The sequence below is a fragment of the Neolamprologus brichardi genome, chromosome 10 (assembly GCF_056152115.1).
Source record: "Neolamprologus brichardi isolate AB-2024 chromosome 10, ASM5615211v1, whole genome shotgun sequence".
In the NCBI taxonomy this organism is placed as follows: domain Eukaryota; kingdom Metazoa; phylum Chordata; class Actinopteri; order Cichliformes; family Cichlidae; genus Neolamprologus; species Neolamprologus brichardi.
The window spans coordinates 33,900,001-33,915,771 of record NC_142113.1 but is presented as its reverse complement, the minus strand read 5'-3'; the positions used below and the strand labels follow the sequence as shown (position 1 = coordinate 33,915,771).

General features: G+C 48.4%; 1 protein-coding gene across 4 annotated transcripts in view; it reads right to left on the bottom strand.

Annotated features, from left to right (window-relative positions):
* Positions 1 to 1,400: 1,400 nt before the first annotated feature.
* The window catches only part of LOC102797425 (rap1 GTPase-activating protein 2-like), a 33,443-nt gene continuing 19,072 nt past the window's right edge, over positions 1,401 to 15,771 (bottom strand). For 2 of the 4 annotated variants that reach the window (XM_087847584.1, XM_087847586.1), the window contains 22 exons: positions 15,361 to 15,445; positions 14,380 to 14,415; positions 12,794 to 12,841; positions 12,073 to 12,105; positions 11,612 to 11,818; positions 11,430 to 11,533; positions 6,878 to 6,956; positions 6,648 to 6,701; positions 6,485 to 6,568; positions 5,875 to 5,975; positions 5,201 to 5,330; positions 4,582 to 4,737; positions 4,230 to 4,298; positions 4,068 to 4,154; positions 3,469 to 3,615; positions 2,513 to 2,617; positions 2,332 to 2,423; positions 2,066 to 2,169; positions 1,904 to 1,995; positions 1,750 to 1,807; positions 1,605 to 1,675; positions 1,401 to 1,434 (listed from right to left, as the gene is read on the bottom strand). In XM_087847584.1, the coding sequence (XP_087703710.1) occupies positions 1,423 to 1,434; positions 1,605 to 1,675; positions 1,750 to 1,807; positions 1,904 to 1,995; positions 2,066 to 2,169; positions 2,332 to 2,423; positions 2,513 to 2,617; positions 3,469 to 3,615; positions 4,068 to 4,154; positions 4,230 to 4,298; positions 4,582 to 4,737; positions 5,201 to 5,330; positions 5,875 to 5,975; positions 6,485 to 6,568; positions 6,648 to 6,701; positions 6,878 to 6,956; positions 11,430 to 11,533; positions 11,612 to 11,818; positions 12,073 to 12,105; positions 12,794 to 12,841; positions 14,380 to 14,415; positions 15,361 to 15,445 (1,954 nt within the window). In that variant the 3' untranslated portion in view covers positions 1,401 to 1,422. Of the gene's footprint in view, positions 1,435 to 1,604; positions 1,676 to 1,749; positions 1,808 to 1,903; positions 1,996 to 2,064; positions 2,170 to 2,331; positions 2,424 to 2,512; positions 2,618 to 3,468; positions 3,616 to 4,067; positions 4,155 to 4,229; positions 4,299 to 4,581; positions 4,738 to 5,200; positions 5,331 to 5,874; positions 5,976 to 6,484; positions 6,569 to 6,647; positions 6,702 to 6,877; positions 6,957 to 11,429; positions 11,534 to 11,611; positions 11,819 to 12,072; positions 12,106 to 12,793; positions 12,842 to 14,379; positions 14,416 to 15,360; positions 15,446 to 15,771 lie in introns of all 4 variants that reach the window. The other 2 variants (XM_006808262.2, XM_087847585.1) reach the window with 2 other exon arrangements.

Genomic DNA, 15,771 nt, shown 5'->3' with positions numbered 1-15,771 from the left:
AACCTGAACTCCTGTAGCTGCGCAGCTTCCAGTGGAGTGAGTGACCTCGAGACTCGACGTGATTGGTGCGATTGTCCCTCAGAGAGGGAGAGCAAAGCTTCTTCTTCTCCCTGACCTCCAGCAGCGCCACCTCTCTGACTCACTTGCAGCACCGCCCACCTGAGCCCCGTCGCTCGGACCCTGTGTGCCGCAGCAGTTTAAAAAGGTTCAGGTGGAGCTCAGCTGAGCTCACGGCGTTACAGTGTGCGTGGAGAACGGCAGCGTCTGTCTGAACCCGCAGCCACGTGTTATTATTTGTTATTAATAAGAATAAACCCCACAGACCGTGGACGCGCAGATCGAGCAGCTCCTCCCCGTTCACGCGTTCGTAACAAACATAACATCTCTAATTACGAGCTTTACCACAGTTTTTCTGTACTTGGATCTTTATGACGTCACACCGGCGTCTGTGTTGAGAAACCATCAGAGTCACAAACTTTAGGGTGATAAAGGCCTCGTGTCCAGGACCAGGCACCTCGGGGGGACAAAAAGACTAAACGGCACTGAGGACCAATCATCTCACAGGGAGACAGGGGGCGGGGCGTTACAGTTCTTGTGGTTGCCGCTGATACGAGTGAATCCCCAAACGTTGAGCTCCCGCGGTGTTTTTGTTTTTCTTGTTTTGGTTGAAATACTTGGAGAGAGGACGTGTGGATGCGAGCACCTCAGCGGTGTTTGGGGAGAGGGGCATCAACCGCCGCCCCTCAGGGAAGCGCAGCTGCTCGGCTCCTTTGGGTGGATTCTCAGCCCCTCTCTGCAGCGCCCCCTGGTGTTTGGAGCTACTCATCATCAGTTTGTTTCCACGTAAACCAAACTGCTCATTAAAGTAAAGTTTTAAGAGCTGCTGCTGTTTCTGTGATAAATGAAGTTTCTACAGCTACATGTTACACTGAATGAAGCGCAAACAGGAAGAGCTCCAGCACGGTTTAAAAAGAAGTTCAGTGTCCTGATACGTTTATGTTCAGAAAGGATTTTATGGTTTGTGCAGAAGATGAGAAGAAAAAAAACAGAAACAGGAGAGCTGCAGTCGGGGTCCTCACAAAGACAGAAAGACAAGTATGTGTGTGTGGTGGTCCATCAGGAGACCCTCCTCTTCCTCCTCTTCCTCCTCCTCCTCCTCCTGCTGTCTGTTTGAAGCTTCAGGCTTTTATTCTGGAAAGCAGCGAGAGAAAGAGGAGAACACATCACGGCCCAGAGAGTGTGAACATGAGCCAACAAAGACAGGAAGTAAAACATAAGATGCTACAGGAAGAACTAACTTTCAAAATAAAGCAGGAAGTAGACTCAGAAGCAGAACAGAGTGACAGAAGCAGCACTTTGAAAAATGGGATTGAAAAGCGGACTTCTGGGAACGCACACACCTGTCAGCGCCGTCCTGTCGGCTCAGTGTCCCTGCTGCAGACAGAAGGTTTCACACTCAGTAATCAGATTACACAGAAAATACGTGAAAAATCACACTGAACAAAAATTAAAAACAGCAGTGACGTCCTGAGAGTCGTGCAGCCCAATCAGCTGCATAGCCAGGTAAACGGCGAGCGTGCTGATTGGCTGTCACACAGACTTACGGCGGCGGAGTGGCTCAGCTTGTCGAAGCGAAACTTCAGGTTGGATCTGGGCGAGTTCTTGTTCCTCAGCTCTGAGAGAGGAGAGAGCAAACGAGACGTGAGAACGGCTCCAGAACAGAAACGCTGGCGGTGAGCGGCGTCGCACCTGTGGGGCTGCGGCACACGATGACCGGAGCTGAACTCTGACCTTCTGCCGTCGCAGCCTGGACACGCACAGAGAGAGGACGCAGTGATGAGTCTGCGTTACAAGGCGCCCTGAATAACACGGGGCTGATGTAACGCCGAGCGCGTTTTCTTACCAGGTGTGCGTCGTCAGCTGGGATGCTGAAGCTGCAGGTGCTGGACGTCGACCTGGAGATCTTACTGCTCTCCTTCTTCGTGTGGATCCTGCCGTGGAAGTGAAAAAGTGAAGTTTATTGTTTCGCAGTGAAACTGAAACATCTGCGTCTGCTGCACACACCTGTCCCGCTGCCCCGCCTCTGGAGAGCTAGGATTGGACGGCAACTCTGGCCTCACCTCCAGCATCGGGTTGCAGCCGTCGAAGCTCCTCTGCTCACCGAGGAGGCTGAGGAGGCGTATCAGAGACAGGAGGAGGCGGGGTTAATGTCCTGGAGGCAGGTTAAATACACAGCACACCTGGAGGTGCACGCCCACCTGTGCAGCCGTGCTGACATGCACACTGGTGGGTTTGAACAAACAGAGACACGAGAGCGTCGGGCGGCGTTACCTCCTCTGGCTGTGCTTCTCTGTTTGGCTGTCGACGCTCAGCAGGCGAGGAAAAAGTCCCGAGCGCCGCTTCACGGGAGACTTGACGTTACACTGCCAACGCAAAGAGTCCAGGTGTCAACGGGGCGCTCACAGACGAGCGGGTTCAACCTGCTCCTTCAGCTACCTGCAGAACAACTCACCTCCACGTTCAGGTGCGCCAGACCCCCCCCACTCAAACTGGTGGGCAGTCCAACCCCGCCCCTCGACATGGTCTCCATGGAGACGCTCCTCCCTCGCATCGCCCTCTGAAATGGAAAAAGAGGCGTCCAGTAATGGAATCCTGATTAGTTCTACACAGATGGCTTCTTCCTGTCCGTGCCTTTCAGAATAAAAGCTCTAGCTATCTACACAGTGTGACTGTGACTCTGACACAGAAAGCAGCTGTTTGCAACTTAAACAAAACCTCATCTCTGGTTTTACTGGCTATGAAATTCATGGTTTTCCTAATAAATATTTCTTTGTTGTTGTAAAAATGATTTTCTTACTAATTAAACATAATGTTGTGGATAAAGACGGCATGGGTTTAACTTCACTATTCAATTCAATTCAGTTTTATTTATATAGCGCCAAATCACAACAAAAGTCGCCTCAAGGCGCTTCATAGATACAGAGAAAAACCCAACAATCATATGATCCCCTATGAGCAGCACTTTGGCGACAGTGGGAAGGAAAAACTCCCTTTTAACAGGAAGAAACCTCCAGCAGAACCAGGCTCAGGGAGGGGCGGGGCCATCTGCTGTGATTGGTTGGGGTGAGAGAAGGAAGACAGGATAAAGACATGCTGTGAAAGTTCCATAAAGTAAATGAAAAAGAAATAAATTTGCTTCATAATTCATCGATGAGGGAAAATATAACATGTTTATTACTTTGTCAAACACATTTACGTGGACCAAAAACTGTGAATAATGACAGATCACGTGCTGAGGTACGAGTCCGACGTCACTGACAGTAACTCGTCTCAAACACGCTGCTGACACACTCACATCCACATTACAGCTTTTACTGCTTGTAAAGTGGGACTACTTTCCTCGGTGGAGGTGTGTGATTGGTTCTGGAGCGTCCCATCAAACCATCATCAGGAAAGGTCAACATTCACCTTGATGGACTCCAGCAGTCCTCCGTGGGCCTGTCCGTTCTCCCCTCGCCCCTCCTCCTCCGGCCCTGGCGTCAATCCCAGCATGCTCTGGGAGCGTCTCTGCAGCTCGTCGTGGAGGCTGTCCAGGAGGGCGGCGCGGGTTCGCTCCTGACGGAGACGCAAAGACTCTCATGAAATCCCTCGCTGTGTTATTTCTCTAAAGTTCAGGCGGCGTCGCAGATCTTCTGGCGCTCAGGTTTACGTTTCCCAGGCAGCAGAGCGGCTTTCAGAGCGTCAGCTTCTCTGCGACATCACGACTGACTTTGTGTTTAATGTGAATCATTTTTCTCTGCTGTCACTTATAATCGAAACCAAAACAAATCACTCGAGCGTCCATCAAGCGCGCTCGCAGTCTGAACAGTGCAGCGATTACAGACGCACTGCAGGAGTTTACCTGCAACAGAATTTGCTTCCTGTAAAAGCCTGACGTGTCTTTATGTGTTTGTAGGTTCATATAATTAAATACTTCCTGTTACATCATGAGCTCAGTACTGAAATCTGTTACTGTGATTGCATCACTGCGTCGGTGCGTGGTTGTGGCGGCCTGCAGCTCTTTCTACCTCGAGTCGGGCGAAGCGGTCGCTCTTGTAGCAGGCCAGCTCTGCGTTGATGAGTTTGGTGAGAAGAAACTCTCTGAACTCTGGACCCTGAAGTACAAACGCAGCAGACGTAAGCACAGCTCTCAGATCAGCCTCAGCCTATGAAGAGTCCAACAGCCTCACCTTTTTAAAGACAGGGGCGGCGAGGGGCGGGCCAAAGGGCGGGACGTCCTCTCGTGCTGTGACGGAAACCTGTCACACAGAACAGCTTCTGTTGTAACTGGTGGAGTGAAAGAGGCAGATCTGTGTCCCCGCCCACGCAAACCCACCCAGCTATGAGCAACAATGCAGAGACGCTCCCTCTCCTGAGTGAGAGAAGGAGGAGCCTCTGGTGGGAGGCCTCATCTCCGCTGTTGTCATGTTTCAGAGGCTGAAAGAGAAATCTTCAGCCGCCACGAGGATTTGATTCTGTGAATTCAGATTAAACTGCACCTGATGCCACGAAGCTCACAGACAATCGTGGAGAATCGTGTACCTTGTAGGAGGTGGTCTCAGAGCACGGCTCCTCCGCCTGCACCACGACGAAGGCGTGGAGGAAGTTGGAGGCGATCATGTCGGGGACGAAAGGCGTGGCCTCTTCTTGAAAAACCAGCGCCACGATGTCATTTCCGATGTGCCGTTTCCTCTGCAGCTGAAGGACAGAGTGATGCTGTTACTGCAGTCGGCTCATGAAGTTTATGAAGCACAGCAACAACTTCAGAGTGTTTCTGTCACACTGTTACAGGACAAACTGAACAACAGTCTGACTGAACTCGCTGTTTGGATGCAAACACTGAACCAGCAGCTGCAGTTCCTCTGACGGCCAGCAGAGGCTCTTGCAGTGAGTCGCTCACATGTTCAGACTTTACAGCAGCAACAAACACGTTTACAGGCTGAAACTAAATAAATAAATAAGATCATGTCCCCTGCAGCTGCCAGCTTCACCTCTGTTTGTGCTGCTGGTGCAGACACAGGGTCACGTGATGACGAGCACCCCTCCTGCTGCAGGCGTCTGCTTTACACGGAGCCAACCTGCCGAACCGTCTGCTGCTCCTGTTTCACGCTGACTCATTCTGTGTTTTGTTTCTCTGTCACGCCGTCTTCGTGCCGCCTACCTGCTGGGCGTCTCCCTCGGTGAAGGGCAGCTTGGTGGACACGTGGAACATGATCTCCTGCTGCCGGTGGACCGTGTAGATGGACTGAGACCCCGTCTGACCGTGAGACACATCCAGACCCCCCCGAAACCTGCACAGAGGAAACGGGCACCGCTCAGTCTGCTCTGAGGTTAACGAAAGCTATTTAGAGTTCGGAGTAAATAGTTGCGATTCAGAGCGAATCAGCCATCTGTGCTCATGTTGGCCTCCCTCCTGATTTATTTTGGTTTGTGTGCTGATTGTTCTTTAAGAAGCTTAATCTGTGTGATGGAGCAAAGCTGGAAACACGTAACACGCAGAATGAAACGGCGTTTGACTGAATCTGAACAGGTCCAGTGACAAACATCAGGACCAGTAAATGTTTCGTTTCACTGCAGACAAACAAAATATCAACAAACACTGTTTAATATTCTGAGTAATAAATAAACGTTGAGTCTGTCTCAGGTTATTGTTTATGGGTCACTGATTACAGACCGTTTTGTGTGTTTGATTTGTCCGTCAGTCCGTGCTGGACTAAACTGTGGCACAGCTACAAAATTTGCTCCATGAAGGATCTGCTTTGGCATTAACTGACATGTCACTGATAGAAACAACTGATTAAACGTGACGATTTGCAGTTTTGTCTCGTCTCTCACCCTTTGAAGTCCTGCAGATCCACTGTGTCTCCCAGCAGCTGCAGGAACTCTGTGAAAGCCGGCGTTTCCTCGTTGTTCCTGAACAGCTCCTCCTCGGACACCTGAGGGACAGGTGACATGTCAGCTACCATACTCTCATCACAGGTGAACTACCCTCAGAAAGAACTAAAGATGGCTACATTGAGATTATTATTTTAAAATTAATGTTGGCTAATGTGTTTTTCATAGTGTGAAAAGATTTGCTGAAACAGGTTTTACAGCAGTGCTGATATAATCAGCAGGATCAATAACATCACCCACTGCTGGGCTGTGCACTCACTGATAATAGGACCAAAACAAAATACTTCTTGGGTTGGTCTGCAGCGTCCTCTGGAGTGTTTACAGCTTATATATATTTGGTCGTACCATGTAAAATCACCCAGGACCTCTAAATCAGCTCATTTCGTCCAAACGATAGTTGCAGCATATTTAGTAGAAATATGTGGAAAACAGTAACAGCTACTGGAGTGCATCAACAAACCTAAGTGCTTCAGTTAGAGATCAGCCCACTAGTGGGAATAAAGAAGGAAGACGGAAACACCGAGTGGACACAAAGCAGGTGGTGAGGTACCTGACCAAATCTCTGGTAGATGACTCCAAACTTGTAGGTGTTGTTCACCTCGTGCTCATCATAGTTCACTATTAGCTGAGATGCCTGCAGACAAAGACAGACGTGCATCATCTCCTCTGACACTGAACAGAAGCCCAGGTGTGCTGACGGCGTGGGAGCCTACCTTCGGGTACAGGACGGGACTGAACCGCAGACCTGCCGCCTCGTCGCACAGCAGCTTCGCAATGACAAACATCGAGGTTAGAGTTAGAACGACGCTGAGCCTTCAGAAGTCTCAGCCTGAGTTCAACCACAGAGGACATCATGGACCCACTTGGGCTCGAGCTCGTACAGCATGTAAAGCAGCTGTGAAGCAGCTACACTATGGAACCGGCCTGAGGTGCTGGTGCTTACCTTGGCCAGCTCTGGTACGCTTGGGATGTCCGGCAGCTCTGCCAGAGATAATCTGTGGTAGACGCTTTTCACCCGAGATCTAATGAAACAGGAGAGACCAGAAACCAAACGTTACCTCCAAGAATAAGTAACTAAATCAGTGGTTCTTAACCTGGGTTCGATCGAACCCTAGGGGTTCGGCAGAGCCTCCACCGCGGAGGTCGCAGAGGTCCAGCCACATCCGAATTATCGTGTAAATTTGTGATGACACGCCCCCTTCTGGCCATCACTGGCTGCAGACGATCATGCTACACTGCTTGGCCAATCAGGGCTGCAGGGAATGTAGCGCGCGCAGTAGTCAACGTGTGAATGTCGTGGTAGTACTTCGTGTGATTTTTTTTAAAAACATTTTAATCCATACTAACTATGTTGGGCAAAAGAAGAAAGTGGTCGGACGAATATGTGCAATATGGATTCACATGTATCACGGAACGTGATGGGAGTGAGCGTCCCATCTGCATGATTTGCAACGCCAAGTTGAGCAACTCTAGTCTCGCACCGGCAAAACTAAAGGAACACTTCTTGAAGCTGCATGGAGACGGGGAATACAAGAACACAACACTTGCTGAATTCAAGGTGAAGAGAGCCAGATTCGATGAAAGGCCCACTCTGCCTGCTCTTGGATTTGTACCCGTTAGCAAACCGATCCTCACAGCATCGTACGAAGTTGCTTACCTGATCGCAAAGCAGGGCAAGCCACACACCATTGGTGAAACACTCGTGAAACCAGCTGCGTTAAAGATGGCAAATCTGATACTCGGAACAGCGGCCGAAGGTAAATTATCACAAATTCCTCTTTCAAATGACACCGTCAGCGACAGAATAGAAGACATGAGTAAAGACATATTGGCTCAAGTAGTCGTGGATCTGATTTCAAGCCCCGCAAAATTCAGCCTTCAACTCGATGAGAGCACAGACGTTGCTAATCTAAGCCAGCTTACTGTTTTTGTGCGCTATGTGAAAGATGACATGATAAAAGAAGATTTTTTATTTTGTAAGCCTCTTACAACAACAACTAAGGCAGCCGATGTGAAGAAGCTTGTGGATGACTTCTTCAGAGACAACAATCTTTCATGGGACATGGTTTCTGCAGTTTGTACGGACGGAGCTCCAGTCATGCTGGGAAGAAACTCTGGTTTTGGTGCGCTAGTAAAAGCCGATGCACCACACATCATTGTGACTCATTGTATTTTGCACAGGCATGCATTGGCAACAAAAACATTGCCTCCAAAAATGGCAGAAGTATTAAAAACTGTGGTGGAATGTGTGAACTATGTGCGAAATAGTGCTCTGAGGCTCTGCATCTTCAGTGAGCTGTGTAAAGAAATGGGCTCTGAATTCGAGGTACTTCTGTACCATTCTAATGTTCGGTGGTTATCCCGGGGACAGGTGCTGAATCGTGTTTTTGCCATGCGTGTGGAATTAGCCCTGTTTTTGCAAGAGCACCAACACTGTCATGCAGATTGCTTCAAAAATCCTGAGTTCATTCTCATTTTAGCGTACATGGCTGATATATTCGCAGCTCTCAATCATCTCAATCAGCAGATGCAGGGTGGTGGCGTCAATATCATAGAAGCGGAAGAACACCTGAAGGCTTTTCAAAAAAAGCTAACGTTATGGAAACGACGAACAGAGAACAACAACTTTGCAAACTTCCCCCTTCTGGACAACTGTGTAAGTAAGGTCGAAGATGTGTCTGGAATCTGAGATATTTCTGTATCCACGGAACTGAAGCAAACAATTGCAACGCACTTAGATGAGCTTGCAAAGTCTCTCGACAGATATTTCCCTACAAGAGAGTCATATCCAGCATGGGTGAGACAGCCGTTCACGTTTGCTGTTGAGACAGCAGATGTCAATGATGAATACCTTGACGAAATCATTGAAATTCAGCAGAGCCAGGTTCAACAGCAACTCTTCAGAACAACAACGCTCTCAACGTTTTGGTGTCGACAAATGGACAAGTATCCAATTATTGCTAAGAAAGCCCTGGATTTTTTTATACCATTTGTTACAACATATCTTTGCGAGCAATCCTTTTCAACGATGCTGGACATAAAAACAAAGAAAAGGAACAGACTTTTCTGTGAAAATGACATGAGACTGGCACTTGCCAAGGTGAAGCCACGCATATCTGAACTGGTCTCTCAAAGGCAACAGCAGAAGTCACACTGATTTGCAGGTATGTAATTTGTTGTAAGTTCATGCATTGTGTTGGTTTTGTTCTTTGAACAAGGTGATGTTCATGCACGGCTCATTTTGTGCACCAGTAAAAAACATATCTATGTCTTGAATTTGAAAAAAATATATATATATTTTTCACTAAAGAGGGGTTCGGTGAATGCGCATATTAAACTGGTGGGGTTCGGTACCTCCAACAAGGTTAAGAACCACTGAACTAAATACTTGTTCTGTCCTCACACCGACTCATTGACACCAGGTAGCAATAAATGCTTGGCCCACATGTGGACCACATCTGCAGTTTTCGTTGGACCATAATCGGCCTTGACCCAGGGAGACGACTCAAGTCTTGCTCCCTCTACTCAGCCAGAGCTCCACCACATCTGGGCCAGATGTCAGGTGTATCGTAATATCTGGGTAACACCTGGCCTAACGAACACCTGCCATGAGCCGACTCAAGTAGGGCGAGATATTTGTTAGTAGCTTACATGAGCCATCAGTGCCAAAAGTCGAGTCCTGACATGTTTATGAGCCCCACCCTATCATCTGCCTCCTGTGTGACCTTAATGACCCAAAGCTTCCTTTGACTCGAGCAGTCCTGAAGACTGAAGAGGAGAGGTGGTTGACTCTGTGAAGGGCGCATTAACAACGAACTATTTCAGCTTGAAATCTTAATTGAATTGAACTCGAGGTGGTTGGCCGTCGGTCCCAGCTGCTCACACAGACTTCAGTCGGCTGCTGTTCTTTTTCGGGTCGTGCGGTCAATTTATAGAAGATCTGCTCCACGCGGGATCTGACTCATCTGAGAGCAGCAGCCTCGTAGGTGGACTGAGTCAAACTCTGGTTTCAGGACCTGATTTATTTTAGCTCACACTGAGCTCGTTTGGGCTTTTATCAGCTTCTGTTTCACTTTAGAAGATTTCTGAGGCTCGTGTTCGTCATCAGAGAGGACAGAGCTGTTTGGGGTAAACACACCGGTCATGGCCTCCATGATGATCTCTGTTCCCCTTTCATTTTGTCTGTGTGAGATTATTTCCTGTTTTATTTTGAAGGTTCCTTTCATTTGTTCTTTTCCATCCACCATGGACTCAAACATTGATTGTGACGACTGGCTCTGGACGAAGGCGGTCGCACTTTCCTCCTCTCCCTTATCTTCCCTGCTTAGCCTCTTGTGTCCTTGTCTAGTCTCGTGTGTTTTGTGTTACTTTCCCTGGAACAGTCTCTCACAGTCTGTCTCTAAAACCTAAAGAGAATTATGGATTTGATCAACTGGTCTCTGAATGCTATTGACACCCTTTTCTCAACGAGAAGTCTGGGCTCGGGAGAGCCTGAGTGCCCTGGATGTGCTTTCCCTGCCGGATACACGATGGACGGGTGGCAGAAGTGGAGGATTGTGTGCCTGCGGGACTGTCGATCGAGGACGCTGAAGATATCTACCTATTCAGAACCATGGTAACAGGGTTCTTGCTCATCGGGGCTGGCTTGGCCCTGACTTATCGGAGAATTAAGAAAGCGGAACCGGCTGTTCAAACCCCCACAAGGCTGCCCGCTGGGATTGAAACGATGGGACGAGGCGCGGCTTCTCAACATGGGCTCACTGAGTGAAGCACGGATAAGAGCTTGGAGGCGCTTACGGCTGCTGTGAATACTCAGAACAAGACCTCTGAGCGTACATTGGATCACATCTTGGAGCAGCTCACTGCGGTCGTGAGGTCTCAGAATCGGCTCTTTGAGCACAAGAATGACAACATCACGGAGCGTAAGTTTGATAACATCATGGAGAAGCTCGCGGCTCTCCAACGGGAGATTGAGAGACCAGTGTTGGACTGTTAGAACTGCTTTGAAATTCTCATCAGTTGTTCGCACTAAAGTAAAAACCACCATCATCATGCAGCTATCCCTTCGGCGCCAGCTGTGGGTTCAAGGCTGGAGCTGAACAACAACACCCTGATAACGACTGTGTTTAGTCTGTTCCTTCCTATCCTACGCAAGCCCACCTGGGTTGGCTGGAAGACTGTTTACTTAGCCTGGCAGGGCGAAGGACACTGTCTCAGCTGAACTATGGACACGCACACACATACACACACACACACACACACACACACACACACACACACACTGATACGCACTCATCCCTCCTCCCTTTCCAAACGCCTTCGATGCTTGTTCCCTCCTGGAGAACACGGCGGGTCTGGGCCCAGAACATTTCACTGCAGGGCAACTTGCATGTGACGAATAAAGTTCTGATTGATTGAACATTAGAAAGAAAGCAGGGTTTCCCATCTTTTCTTTACAGTCTGTAGTCCCTTGCCATGAAAGCCTGTCACGTTACCTGATGATGACGAGGAGGTGCTCGTGCTCCTTCTCCTGCTCGTGTCTCACAGACAGCAGCAGGTTTCCCACGCTGCTCGATGAGCACGAGAAGTTTAAATGCTCCTGACAACAAAAGAGAAGGACGTCAACCAATCAGGTGACAGCAAAGGATGAAGATGGATTTAACACTCCAAACCTCACCCTGCCCAAGAAGTGCTTCCTGTACGCCCGAGCAGCCTCGTTGATCTCCTCCAGACGGTACCCATAATCCCCTGGGGCGGTCTCTTCCTCCTCCACCTCCTCCTTCCCCCTGCTGTCTGCAGGAGGAGGAGCATCAGGATCCTCGATCCAGTAGCCTCCAAACTCAGGTAGGATCACCTGAGGGTATGCCCCGCCCCTCTCCAACACCTGCAACACACATTCAGACAGGTGTGAAACACAAGCACACACTTCACCCCTCAGCAGGCTTCCTGCAGCCGGCAAATCAGAGAGTTTGAGTCATATGGAGGCGGTCCAGTGGAGACTCTAGTCTATACTATTACTATGATAAAACTTTCCTCTCCTCTTATTGGCTGACGTACCCCTGATCTGACTTCCTGTTACGCCTCCTTTTTGAAAAAAACAATTAGCAGTAATGTTCAGCTTTGTCAACATCGTCTCACCTCCTCGATCCTCGGATAAGGGATGTAGTCGTCCTGAAACAGAAAGATGGAGACGTCAAACATGTGAGGGACACACGAGGAATCAAAACTGTCCGTTCATCACTGACGTTACTTATGTGAATGTGCTGTTTTTATGTTTGAAGTCACGAACATACAAAAATATCCATGAGATGGACGTACAGTGAAAACGCTTAAACACAGACGCATGAAGTGGGAGGATGCAGACATGCAGGCGACCACAGGAGGGATCGAAACAATCACTGAGACACAACGAGGAGCTCACAGCCTCACCGCGACCACAGCCGCCATCACTGCACCCGGCCAGCTTTTGTTTTGTGCTGCCAGGAAACAAACCTGAGTGCAGCTAAGATAAACTCGTCAGCGTGTTTGTCACATGGTTCCTCCTGCTAACGCAGACATGATCATCACACTGCAGAACCACCACAGCTAGCTGCTAGCATTAGCACGCCGCCCTTATTCCAACATGTGAAAACCACGCTGATCACGTCCATCTTTTATATACAGTCTGTAACAATCACAGTGGTCATTTCCATCTTTTAAGTACAGTTTGTTCTCAGCTGAGTCGGTGATGAAGCTTCAGGCTCTCACACCTGCTGAAGGTTGGACTTCACCAGGTTGTCTTTATGAGCGTGAATGAAATGAAGCCGTAAAAGTGAGTGCGGATGGACATGAGGACAAACAGACAGATGGACAGACGTGCCTTCTGTCTCTGAGGGATTGTCTTCATCTCTGCAGCTTCTGGCACCTGCTGCAGCAGAGACGGGGAGAGAAGACGTGAGGAAGACTGTTTCACCCCGAACACGTGAAGCTGTAAAACAGCTCACAGAGGTTCAGTCTGATTCATTAAAATAAGAAACAGCTCGCTAACGTGTTTACATGGAACTACTTTCAGCTGCGGATTAATACAGATTTGGTGGATTACGTGTTCACTGATGGAGGAACATTTCAGCCACTGGTGGATTTTTAGAGCTTTTGTGAGGCTGACAGGATTAATGTGAAGCTTTGATGAAGACGAGCTTCAACCACACAAACATCAGCTGAAGAGTTTTTCTGACACCGACAAACAAATTTCACAAAATTAAAGAAAAAGTAAACAAACAAAAAAACGACAAATTTCTTTACTTCACAAAAAATGTTAAAAATTAATTTCTGTTATTTAATAATTAGCAATGGTGTGTTAATGTTTTACATATCAGGACATAATAAAAATCTCTGATTATTTATTCAAAACAGAACCAAAGTGCAGAAACACTGGAGTCAGGTGAAGCACCGATTAACTGATCACCAGGAGCGTTTGTAGCTCTGCAGCATTCAGGTGTGCTAACACAACGACACCTTTCACCCTGAGGTCCCAACAGCTCCACCTCTATAGGCCTCAGTTAGCAGGTCAAAGGTCAAAGTTTGCAAAGCTACAGCTGATCTGGAACAAAGTGAGACCAAAGAGTTTGTTCAAAATCAAAAAACGAACACATGCAGCGATGATGATGTTCAGAGTCAGGGTGAGGACGTCTGTCCCACAGCTGGACCAAACTGGGTCATCAGCAGGTCACAGATCCACACTCAGCAGCAGATCTGCAACAGAACAGCTGAAACCAAAAGGAGCTGCTGCAGAGCTCAGAGAGCTGTGAAGGAGCGTGGACCACAGATCCTCCACAGTGGGAGACCCACAGAAACCCTCGCTGCTGAAGGATTTATTGTGTTACGTGTTGCTGTTGTCTAGTTCAGAATCTGCTGATTCTCCGGTTGTTTTTACTTAAACCCTGCAGCTGTTTGTCATCAGTCACCGGGCGGCTTATCTGAGGAAACAAGCAGGAAAAATCCAACTTATGTCCCTGTTTAGGTCGACGAGGATGATGTGCGATGAGACGTAGAGGTGCAGGTGTAACAAGAGCACATCCAGAGAGAACAAGAAGCATAAAACAGGATAAAACATATAAAAGAAAGAAACAAGGGGAAATAACACGCGTGTCCAGAGATGTTACAAAGATCCAAAGTGATGAAACGACGCAGCGTCGTTGTTCATGTTTGTACCTGATTTAAAACCTGGTTTTGTTCTGCTGGAAGCTAAAAGAATATTTGATGAAGCTCCGGATAATGAGAGAATTTTATTTTGAAGAAAATATATAAACGTTCACTGCAGGAGGAAAATAACCCACGCACACACACACACACACACACACACACACACACACACACACACACTCCTCGTGCATATGGTACGACAACTTTTCTCCGTGCCCCTGGTACACTGCGCAGAAACACCTTGCCACACACACACACTCTTACCTCCATCTTGTCCATCGTGTCAAAGAAATGCGCCGACTGCAGACACACAAACGGGTCAAAGTTGTTTATTTGTGTCTGTTGGATCATTTACACTGAAAAGTTCATTTCTGAGGATGATTCTGGTTCCTGTTCACCTCCACGTGGCCTGAATGACCTCACAGTTCATAACTTTGTGGACATATTGGCTCTGTGCACCCCACAGTGGATCCATCCAGGCGTGACTGCCTTCAGCTTTAATTTGAAGCATTTAATCAAAGTGTTGAAGGCAGGCAGGTAGAACATGAGTCGATCAGAGTGCTGAACTTGTTGCTGTTCAATTCCTAATATGGATGAGCTCTTATCTGTTAGCACTTTTCCTGAGGGCTGTGAGTAACACTCCCACAGGTGTGTCAGATCCACGGTGATGGAAAACAGCTTCACCGTCTGACCAGGTCAGGACGACTCAGGTCAGACAGGAGGTGCAAACCTCTGGTTACACTCAGGAACATCTGCACAGGTCTGAAAGATGAAACCAGGATGGAGCTGGAGCAGACTGATCATCATCTGTCTGTACGGCTGCAGAGGGCCGGTGTTCATGGGTGAAGCAGGCTGTCGTCTCTGCTCCGTCACACGGAGCGTCACAGCGCAGGTGGAGACTGAGAAGCTTCTCAGGAGTTTCTCCATAAAGAAAAGAGCTGATCTCAGGTCAGCGGAGCAGCTTTTCTGTGATTAACGTGAGGCCCACCAACCCTCCACCACAGCTCCACCCACTCCACCCTAATGCTCTGCCTTCTCCGCTTCTCTTTGGATGGCTGACCTCATCCACCTTCACTGTGGTGGTGCACAGAGGCAACATTACAAGGACCTGTTGCTGTGGTGAGACGGTGCCTCCGTCTGAATCAGAGTTCGTTAAAAACATAAATAAACACCTGCAGCTCATTAGAACTGAAGGCGATGTGAAAGTAAACAGAAATGTGCAGATGAAAATCAACGGCTTGTTACCTTCATGGTGGGGGGGGCGGTGCGGGGCGGAGAGGGGGGGGCGTCAGCCACAGGAACATTGGAGATGGTGAGGAGCTCCTGTTTGCTGAAACACAGGAAGAAGCACGAGTGAGTCAGGGTCACGAGTCAGAGCACGCCAGCCAAACGAAGCTGTGATTGGTTCAGCAGCCACACCACCCAACAGGTGAGTGGAAAGGTGAGAAATGTGTTCAGCAGGAGGCTGAGCGGTAACTCCTTTGCTCTCACCCAAAAGGCTTCTTCAGCTCTAAAGTCCTCAGTGGGAGCAGGTCACCATGTGATCACGGGTCACAGTGTGAGTGGGGTTAAATCACCTGCAATGACCTCAGGACTTCGTTATTTATATTTATTACTTATAGTTAAAAGTCACTGATGTTTGGTGTGTAACCAGCT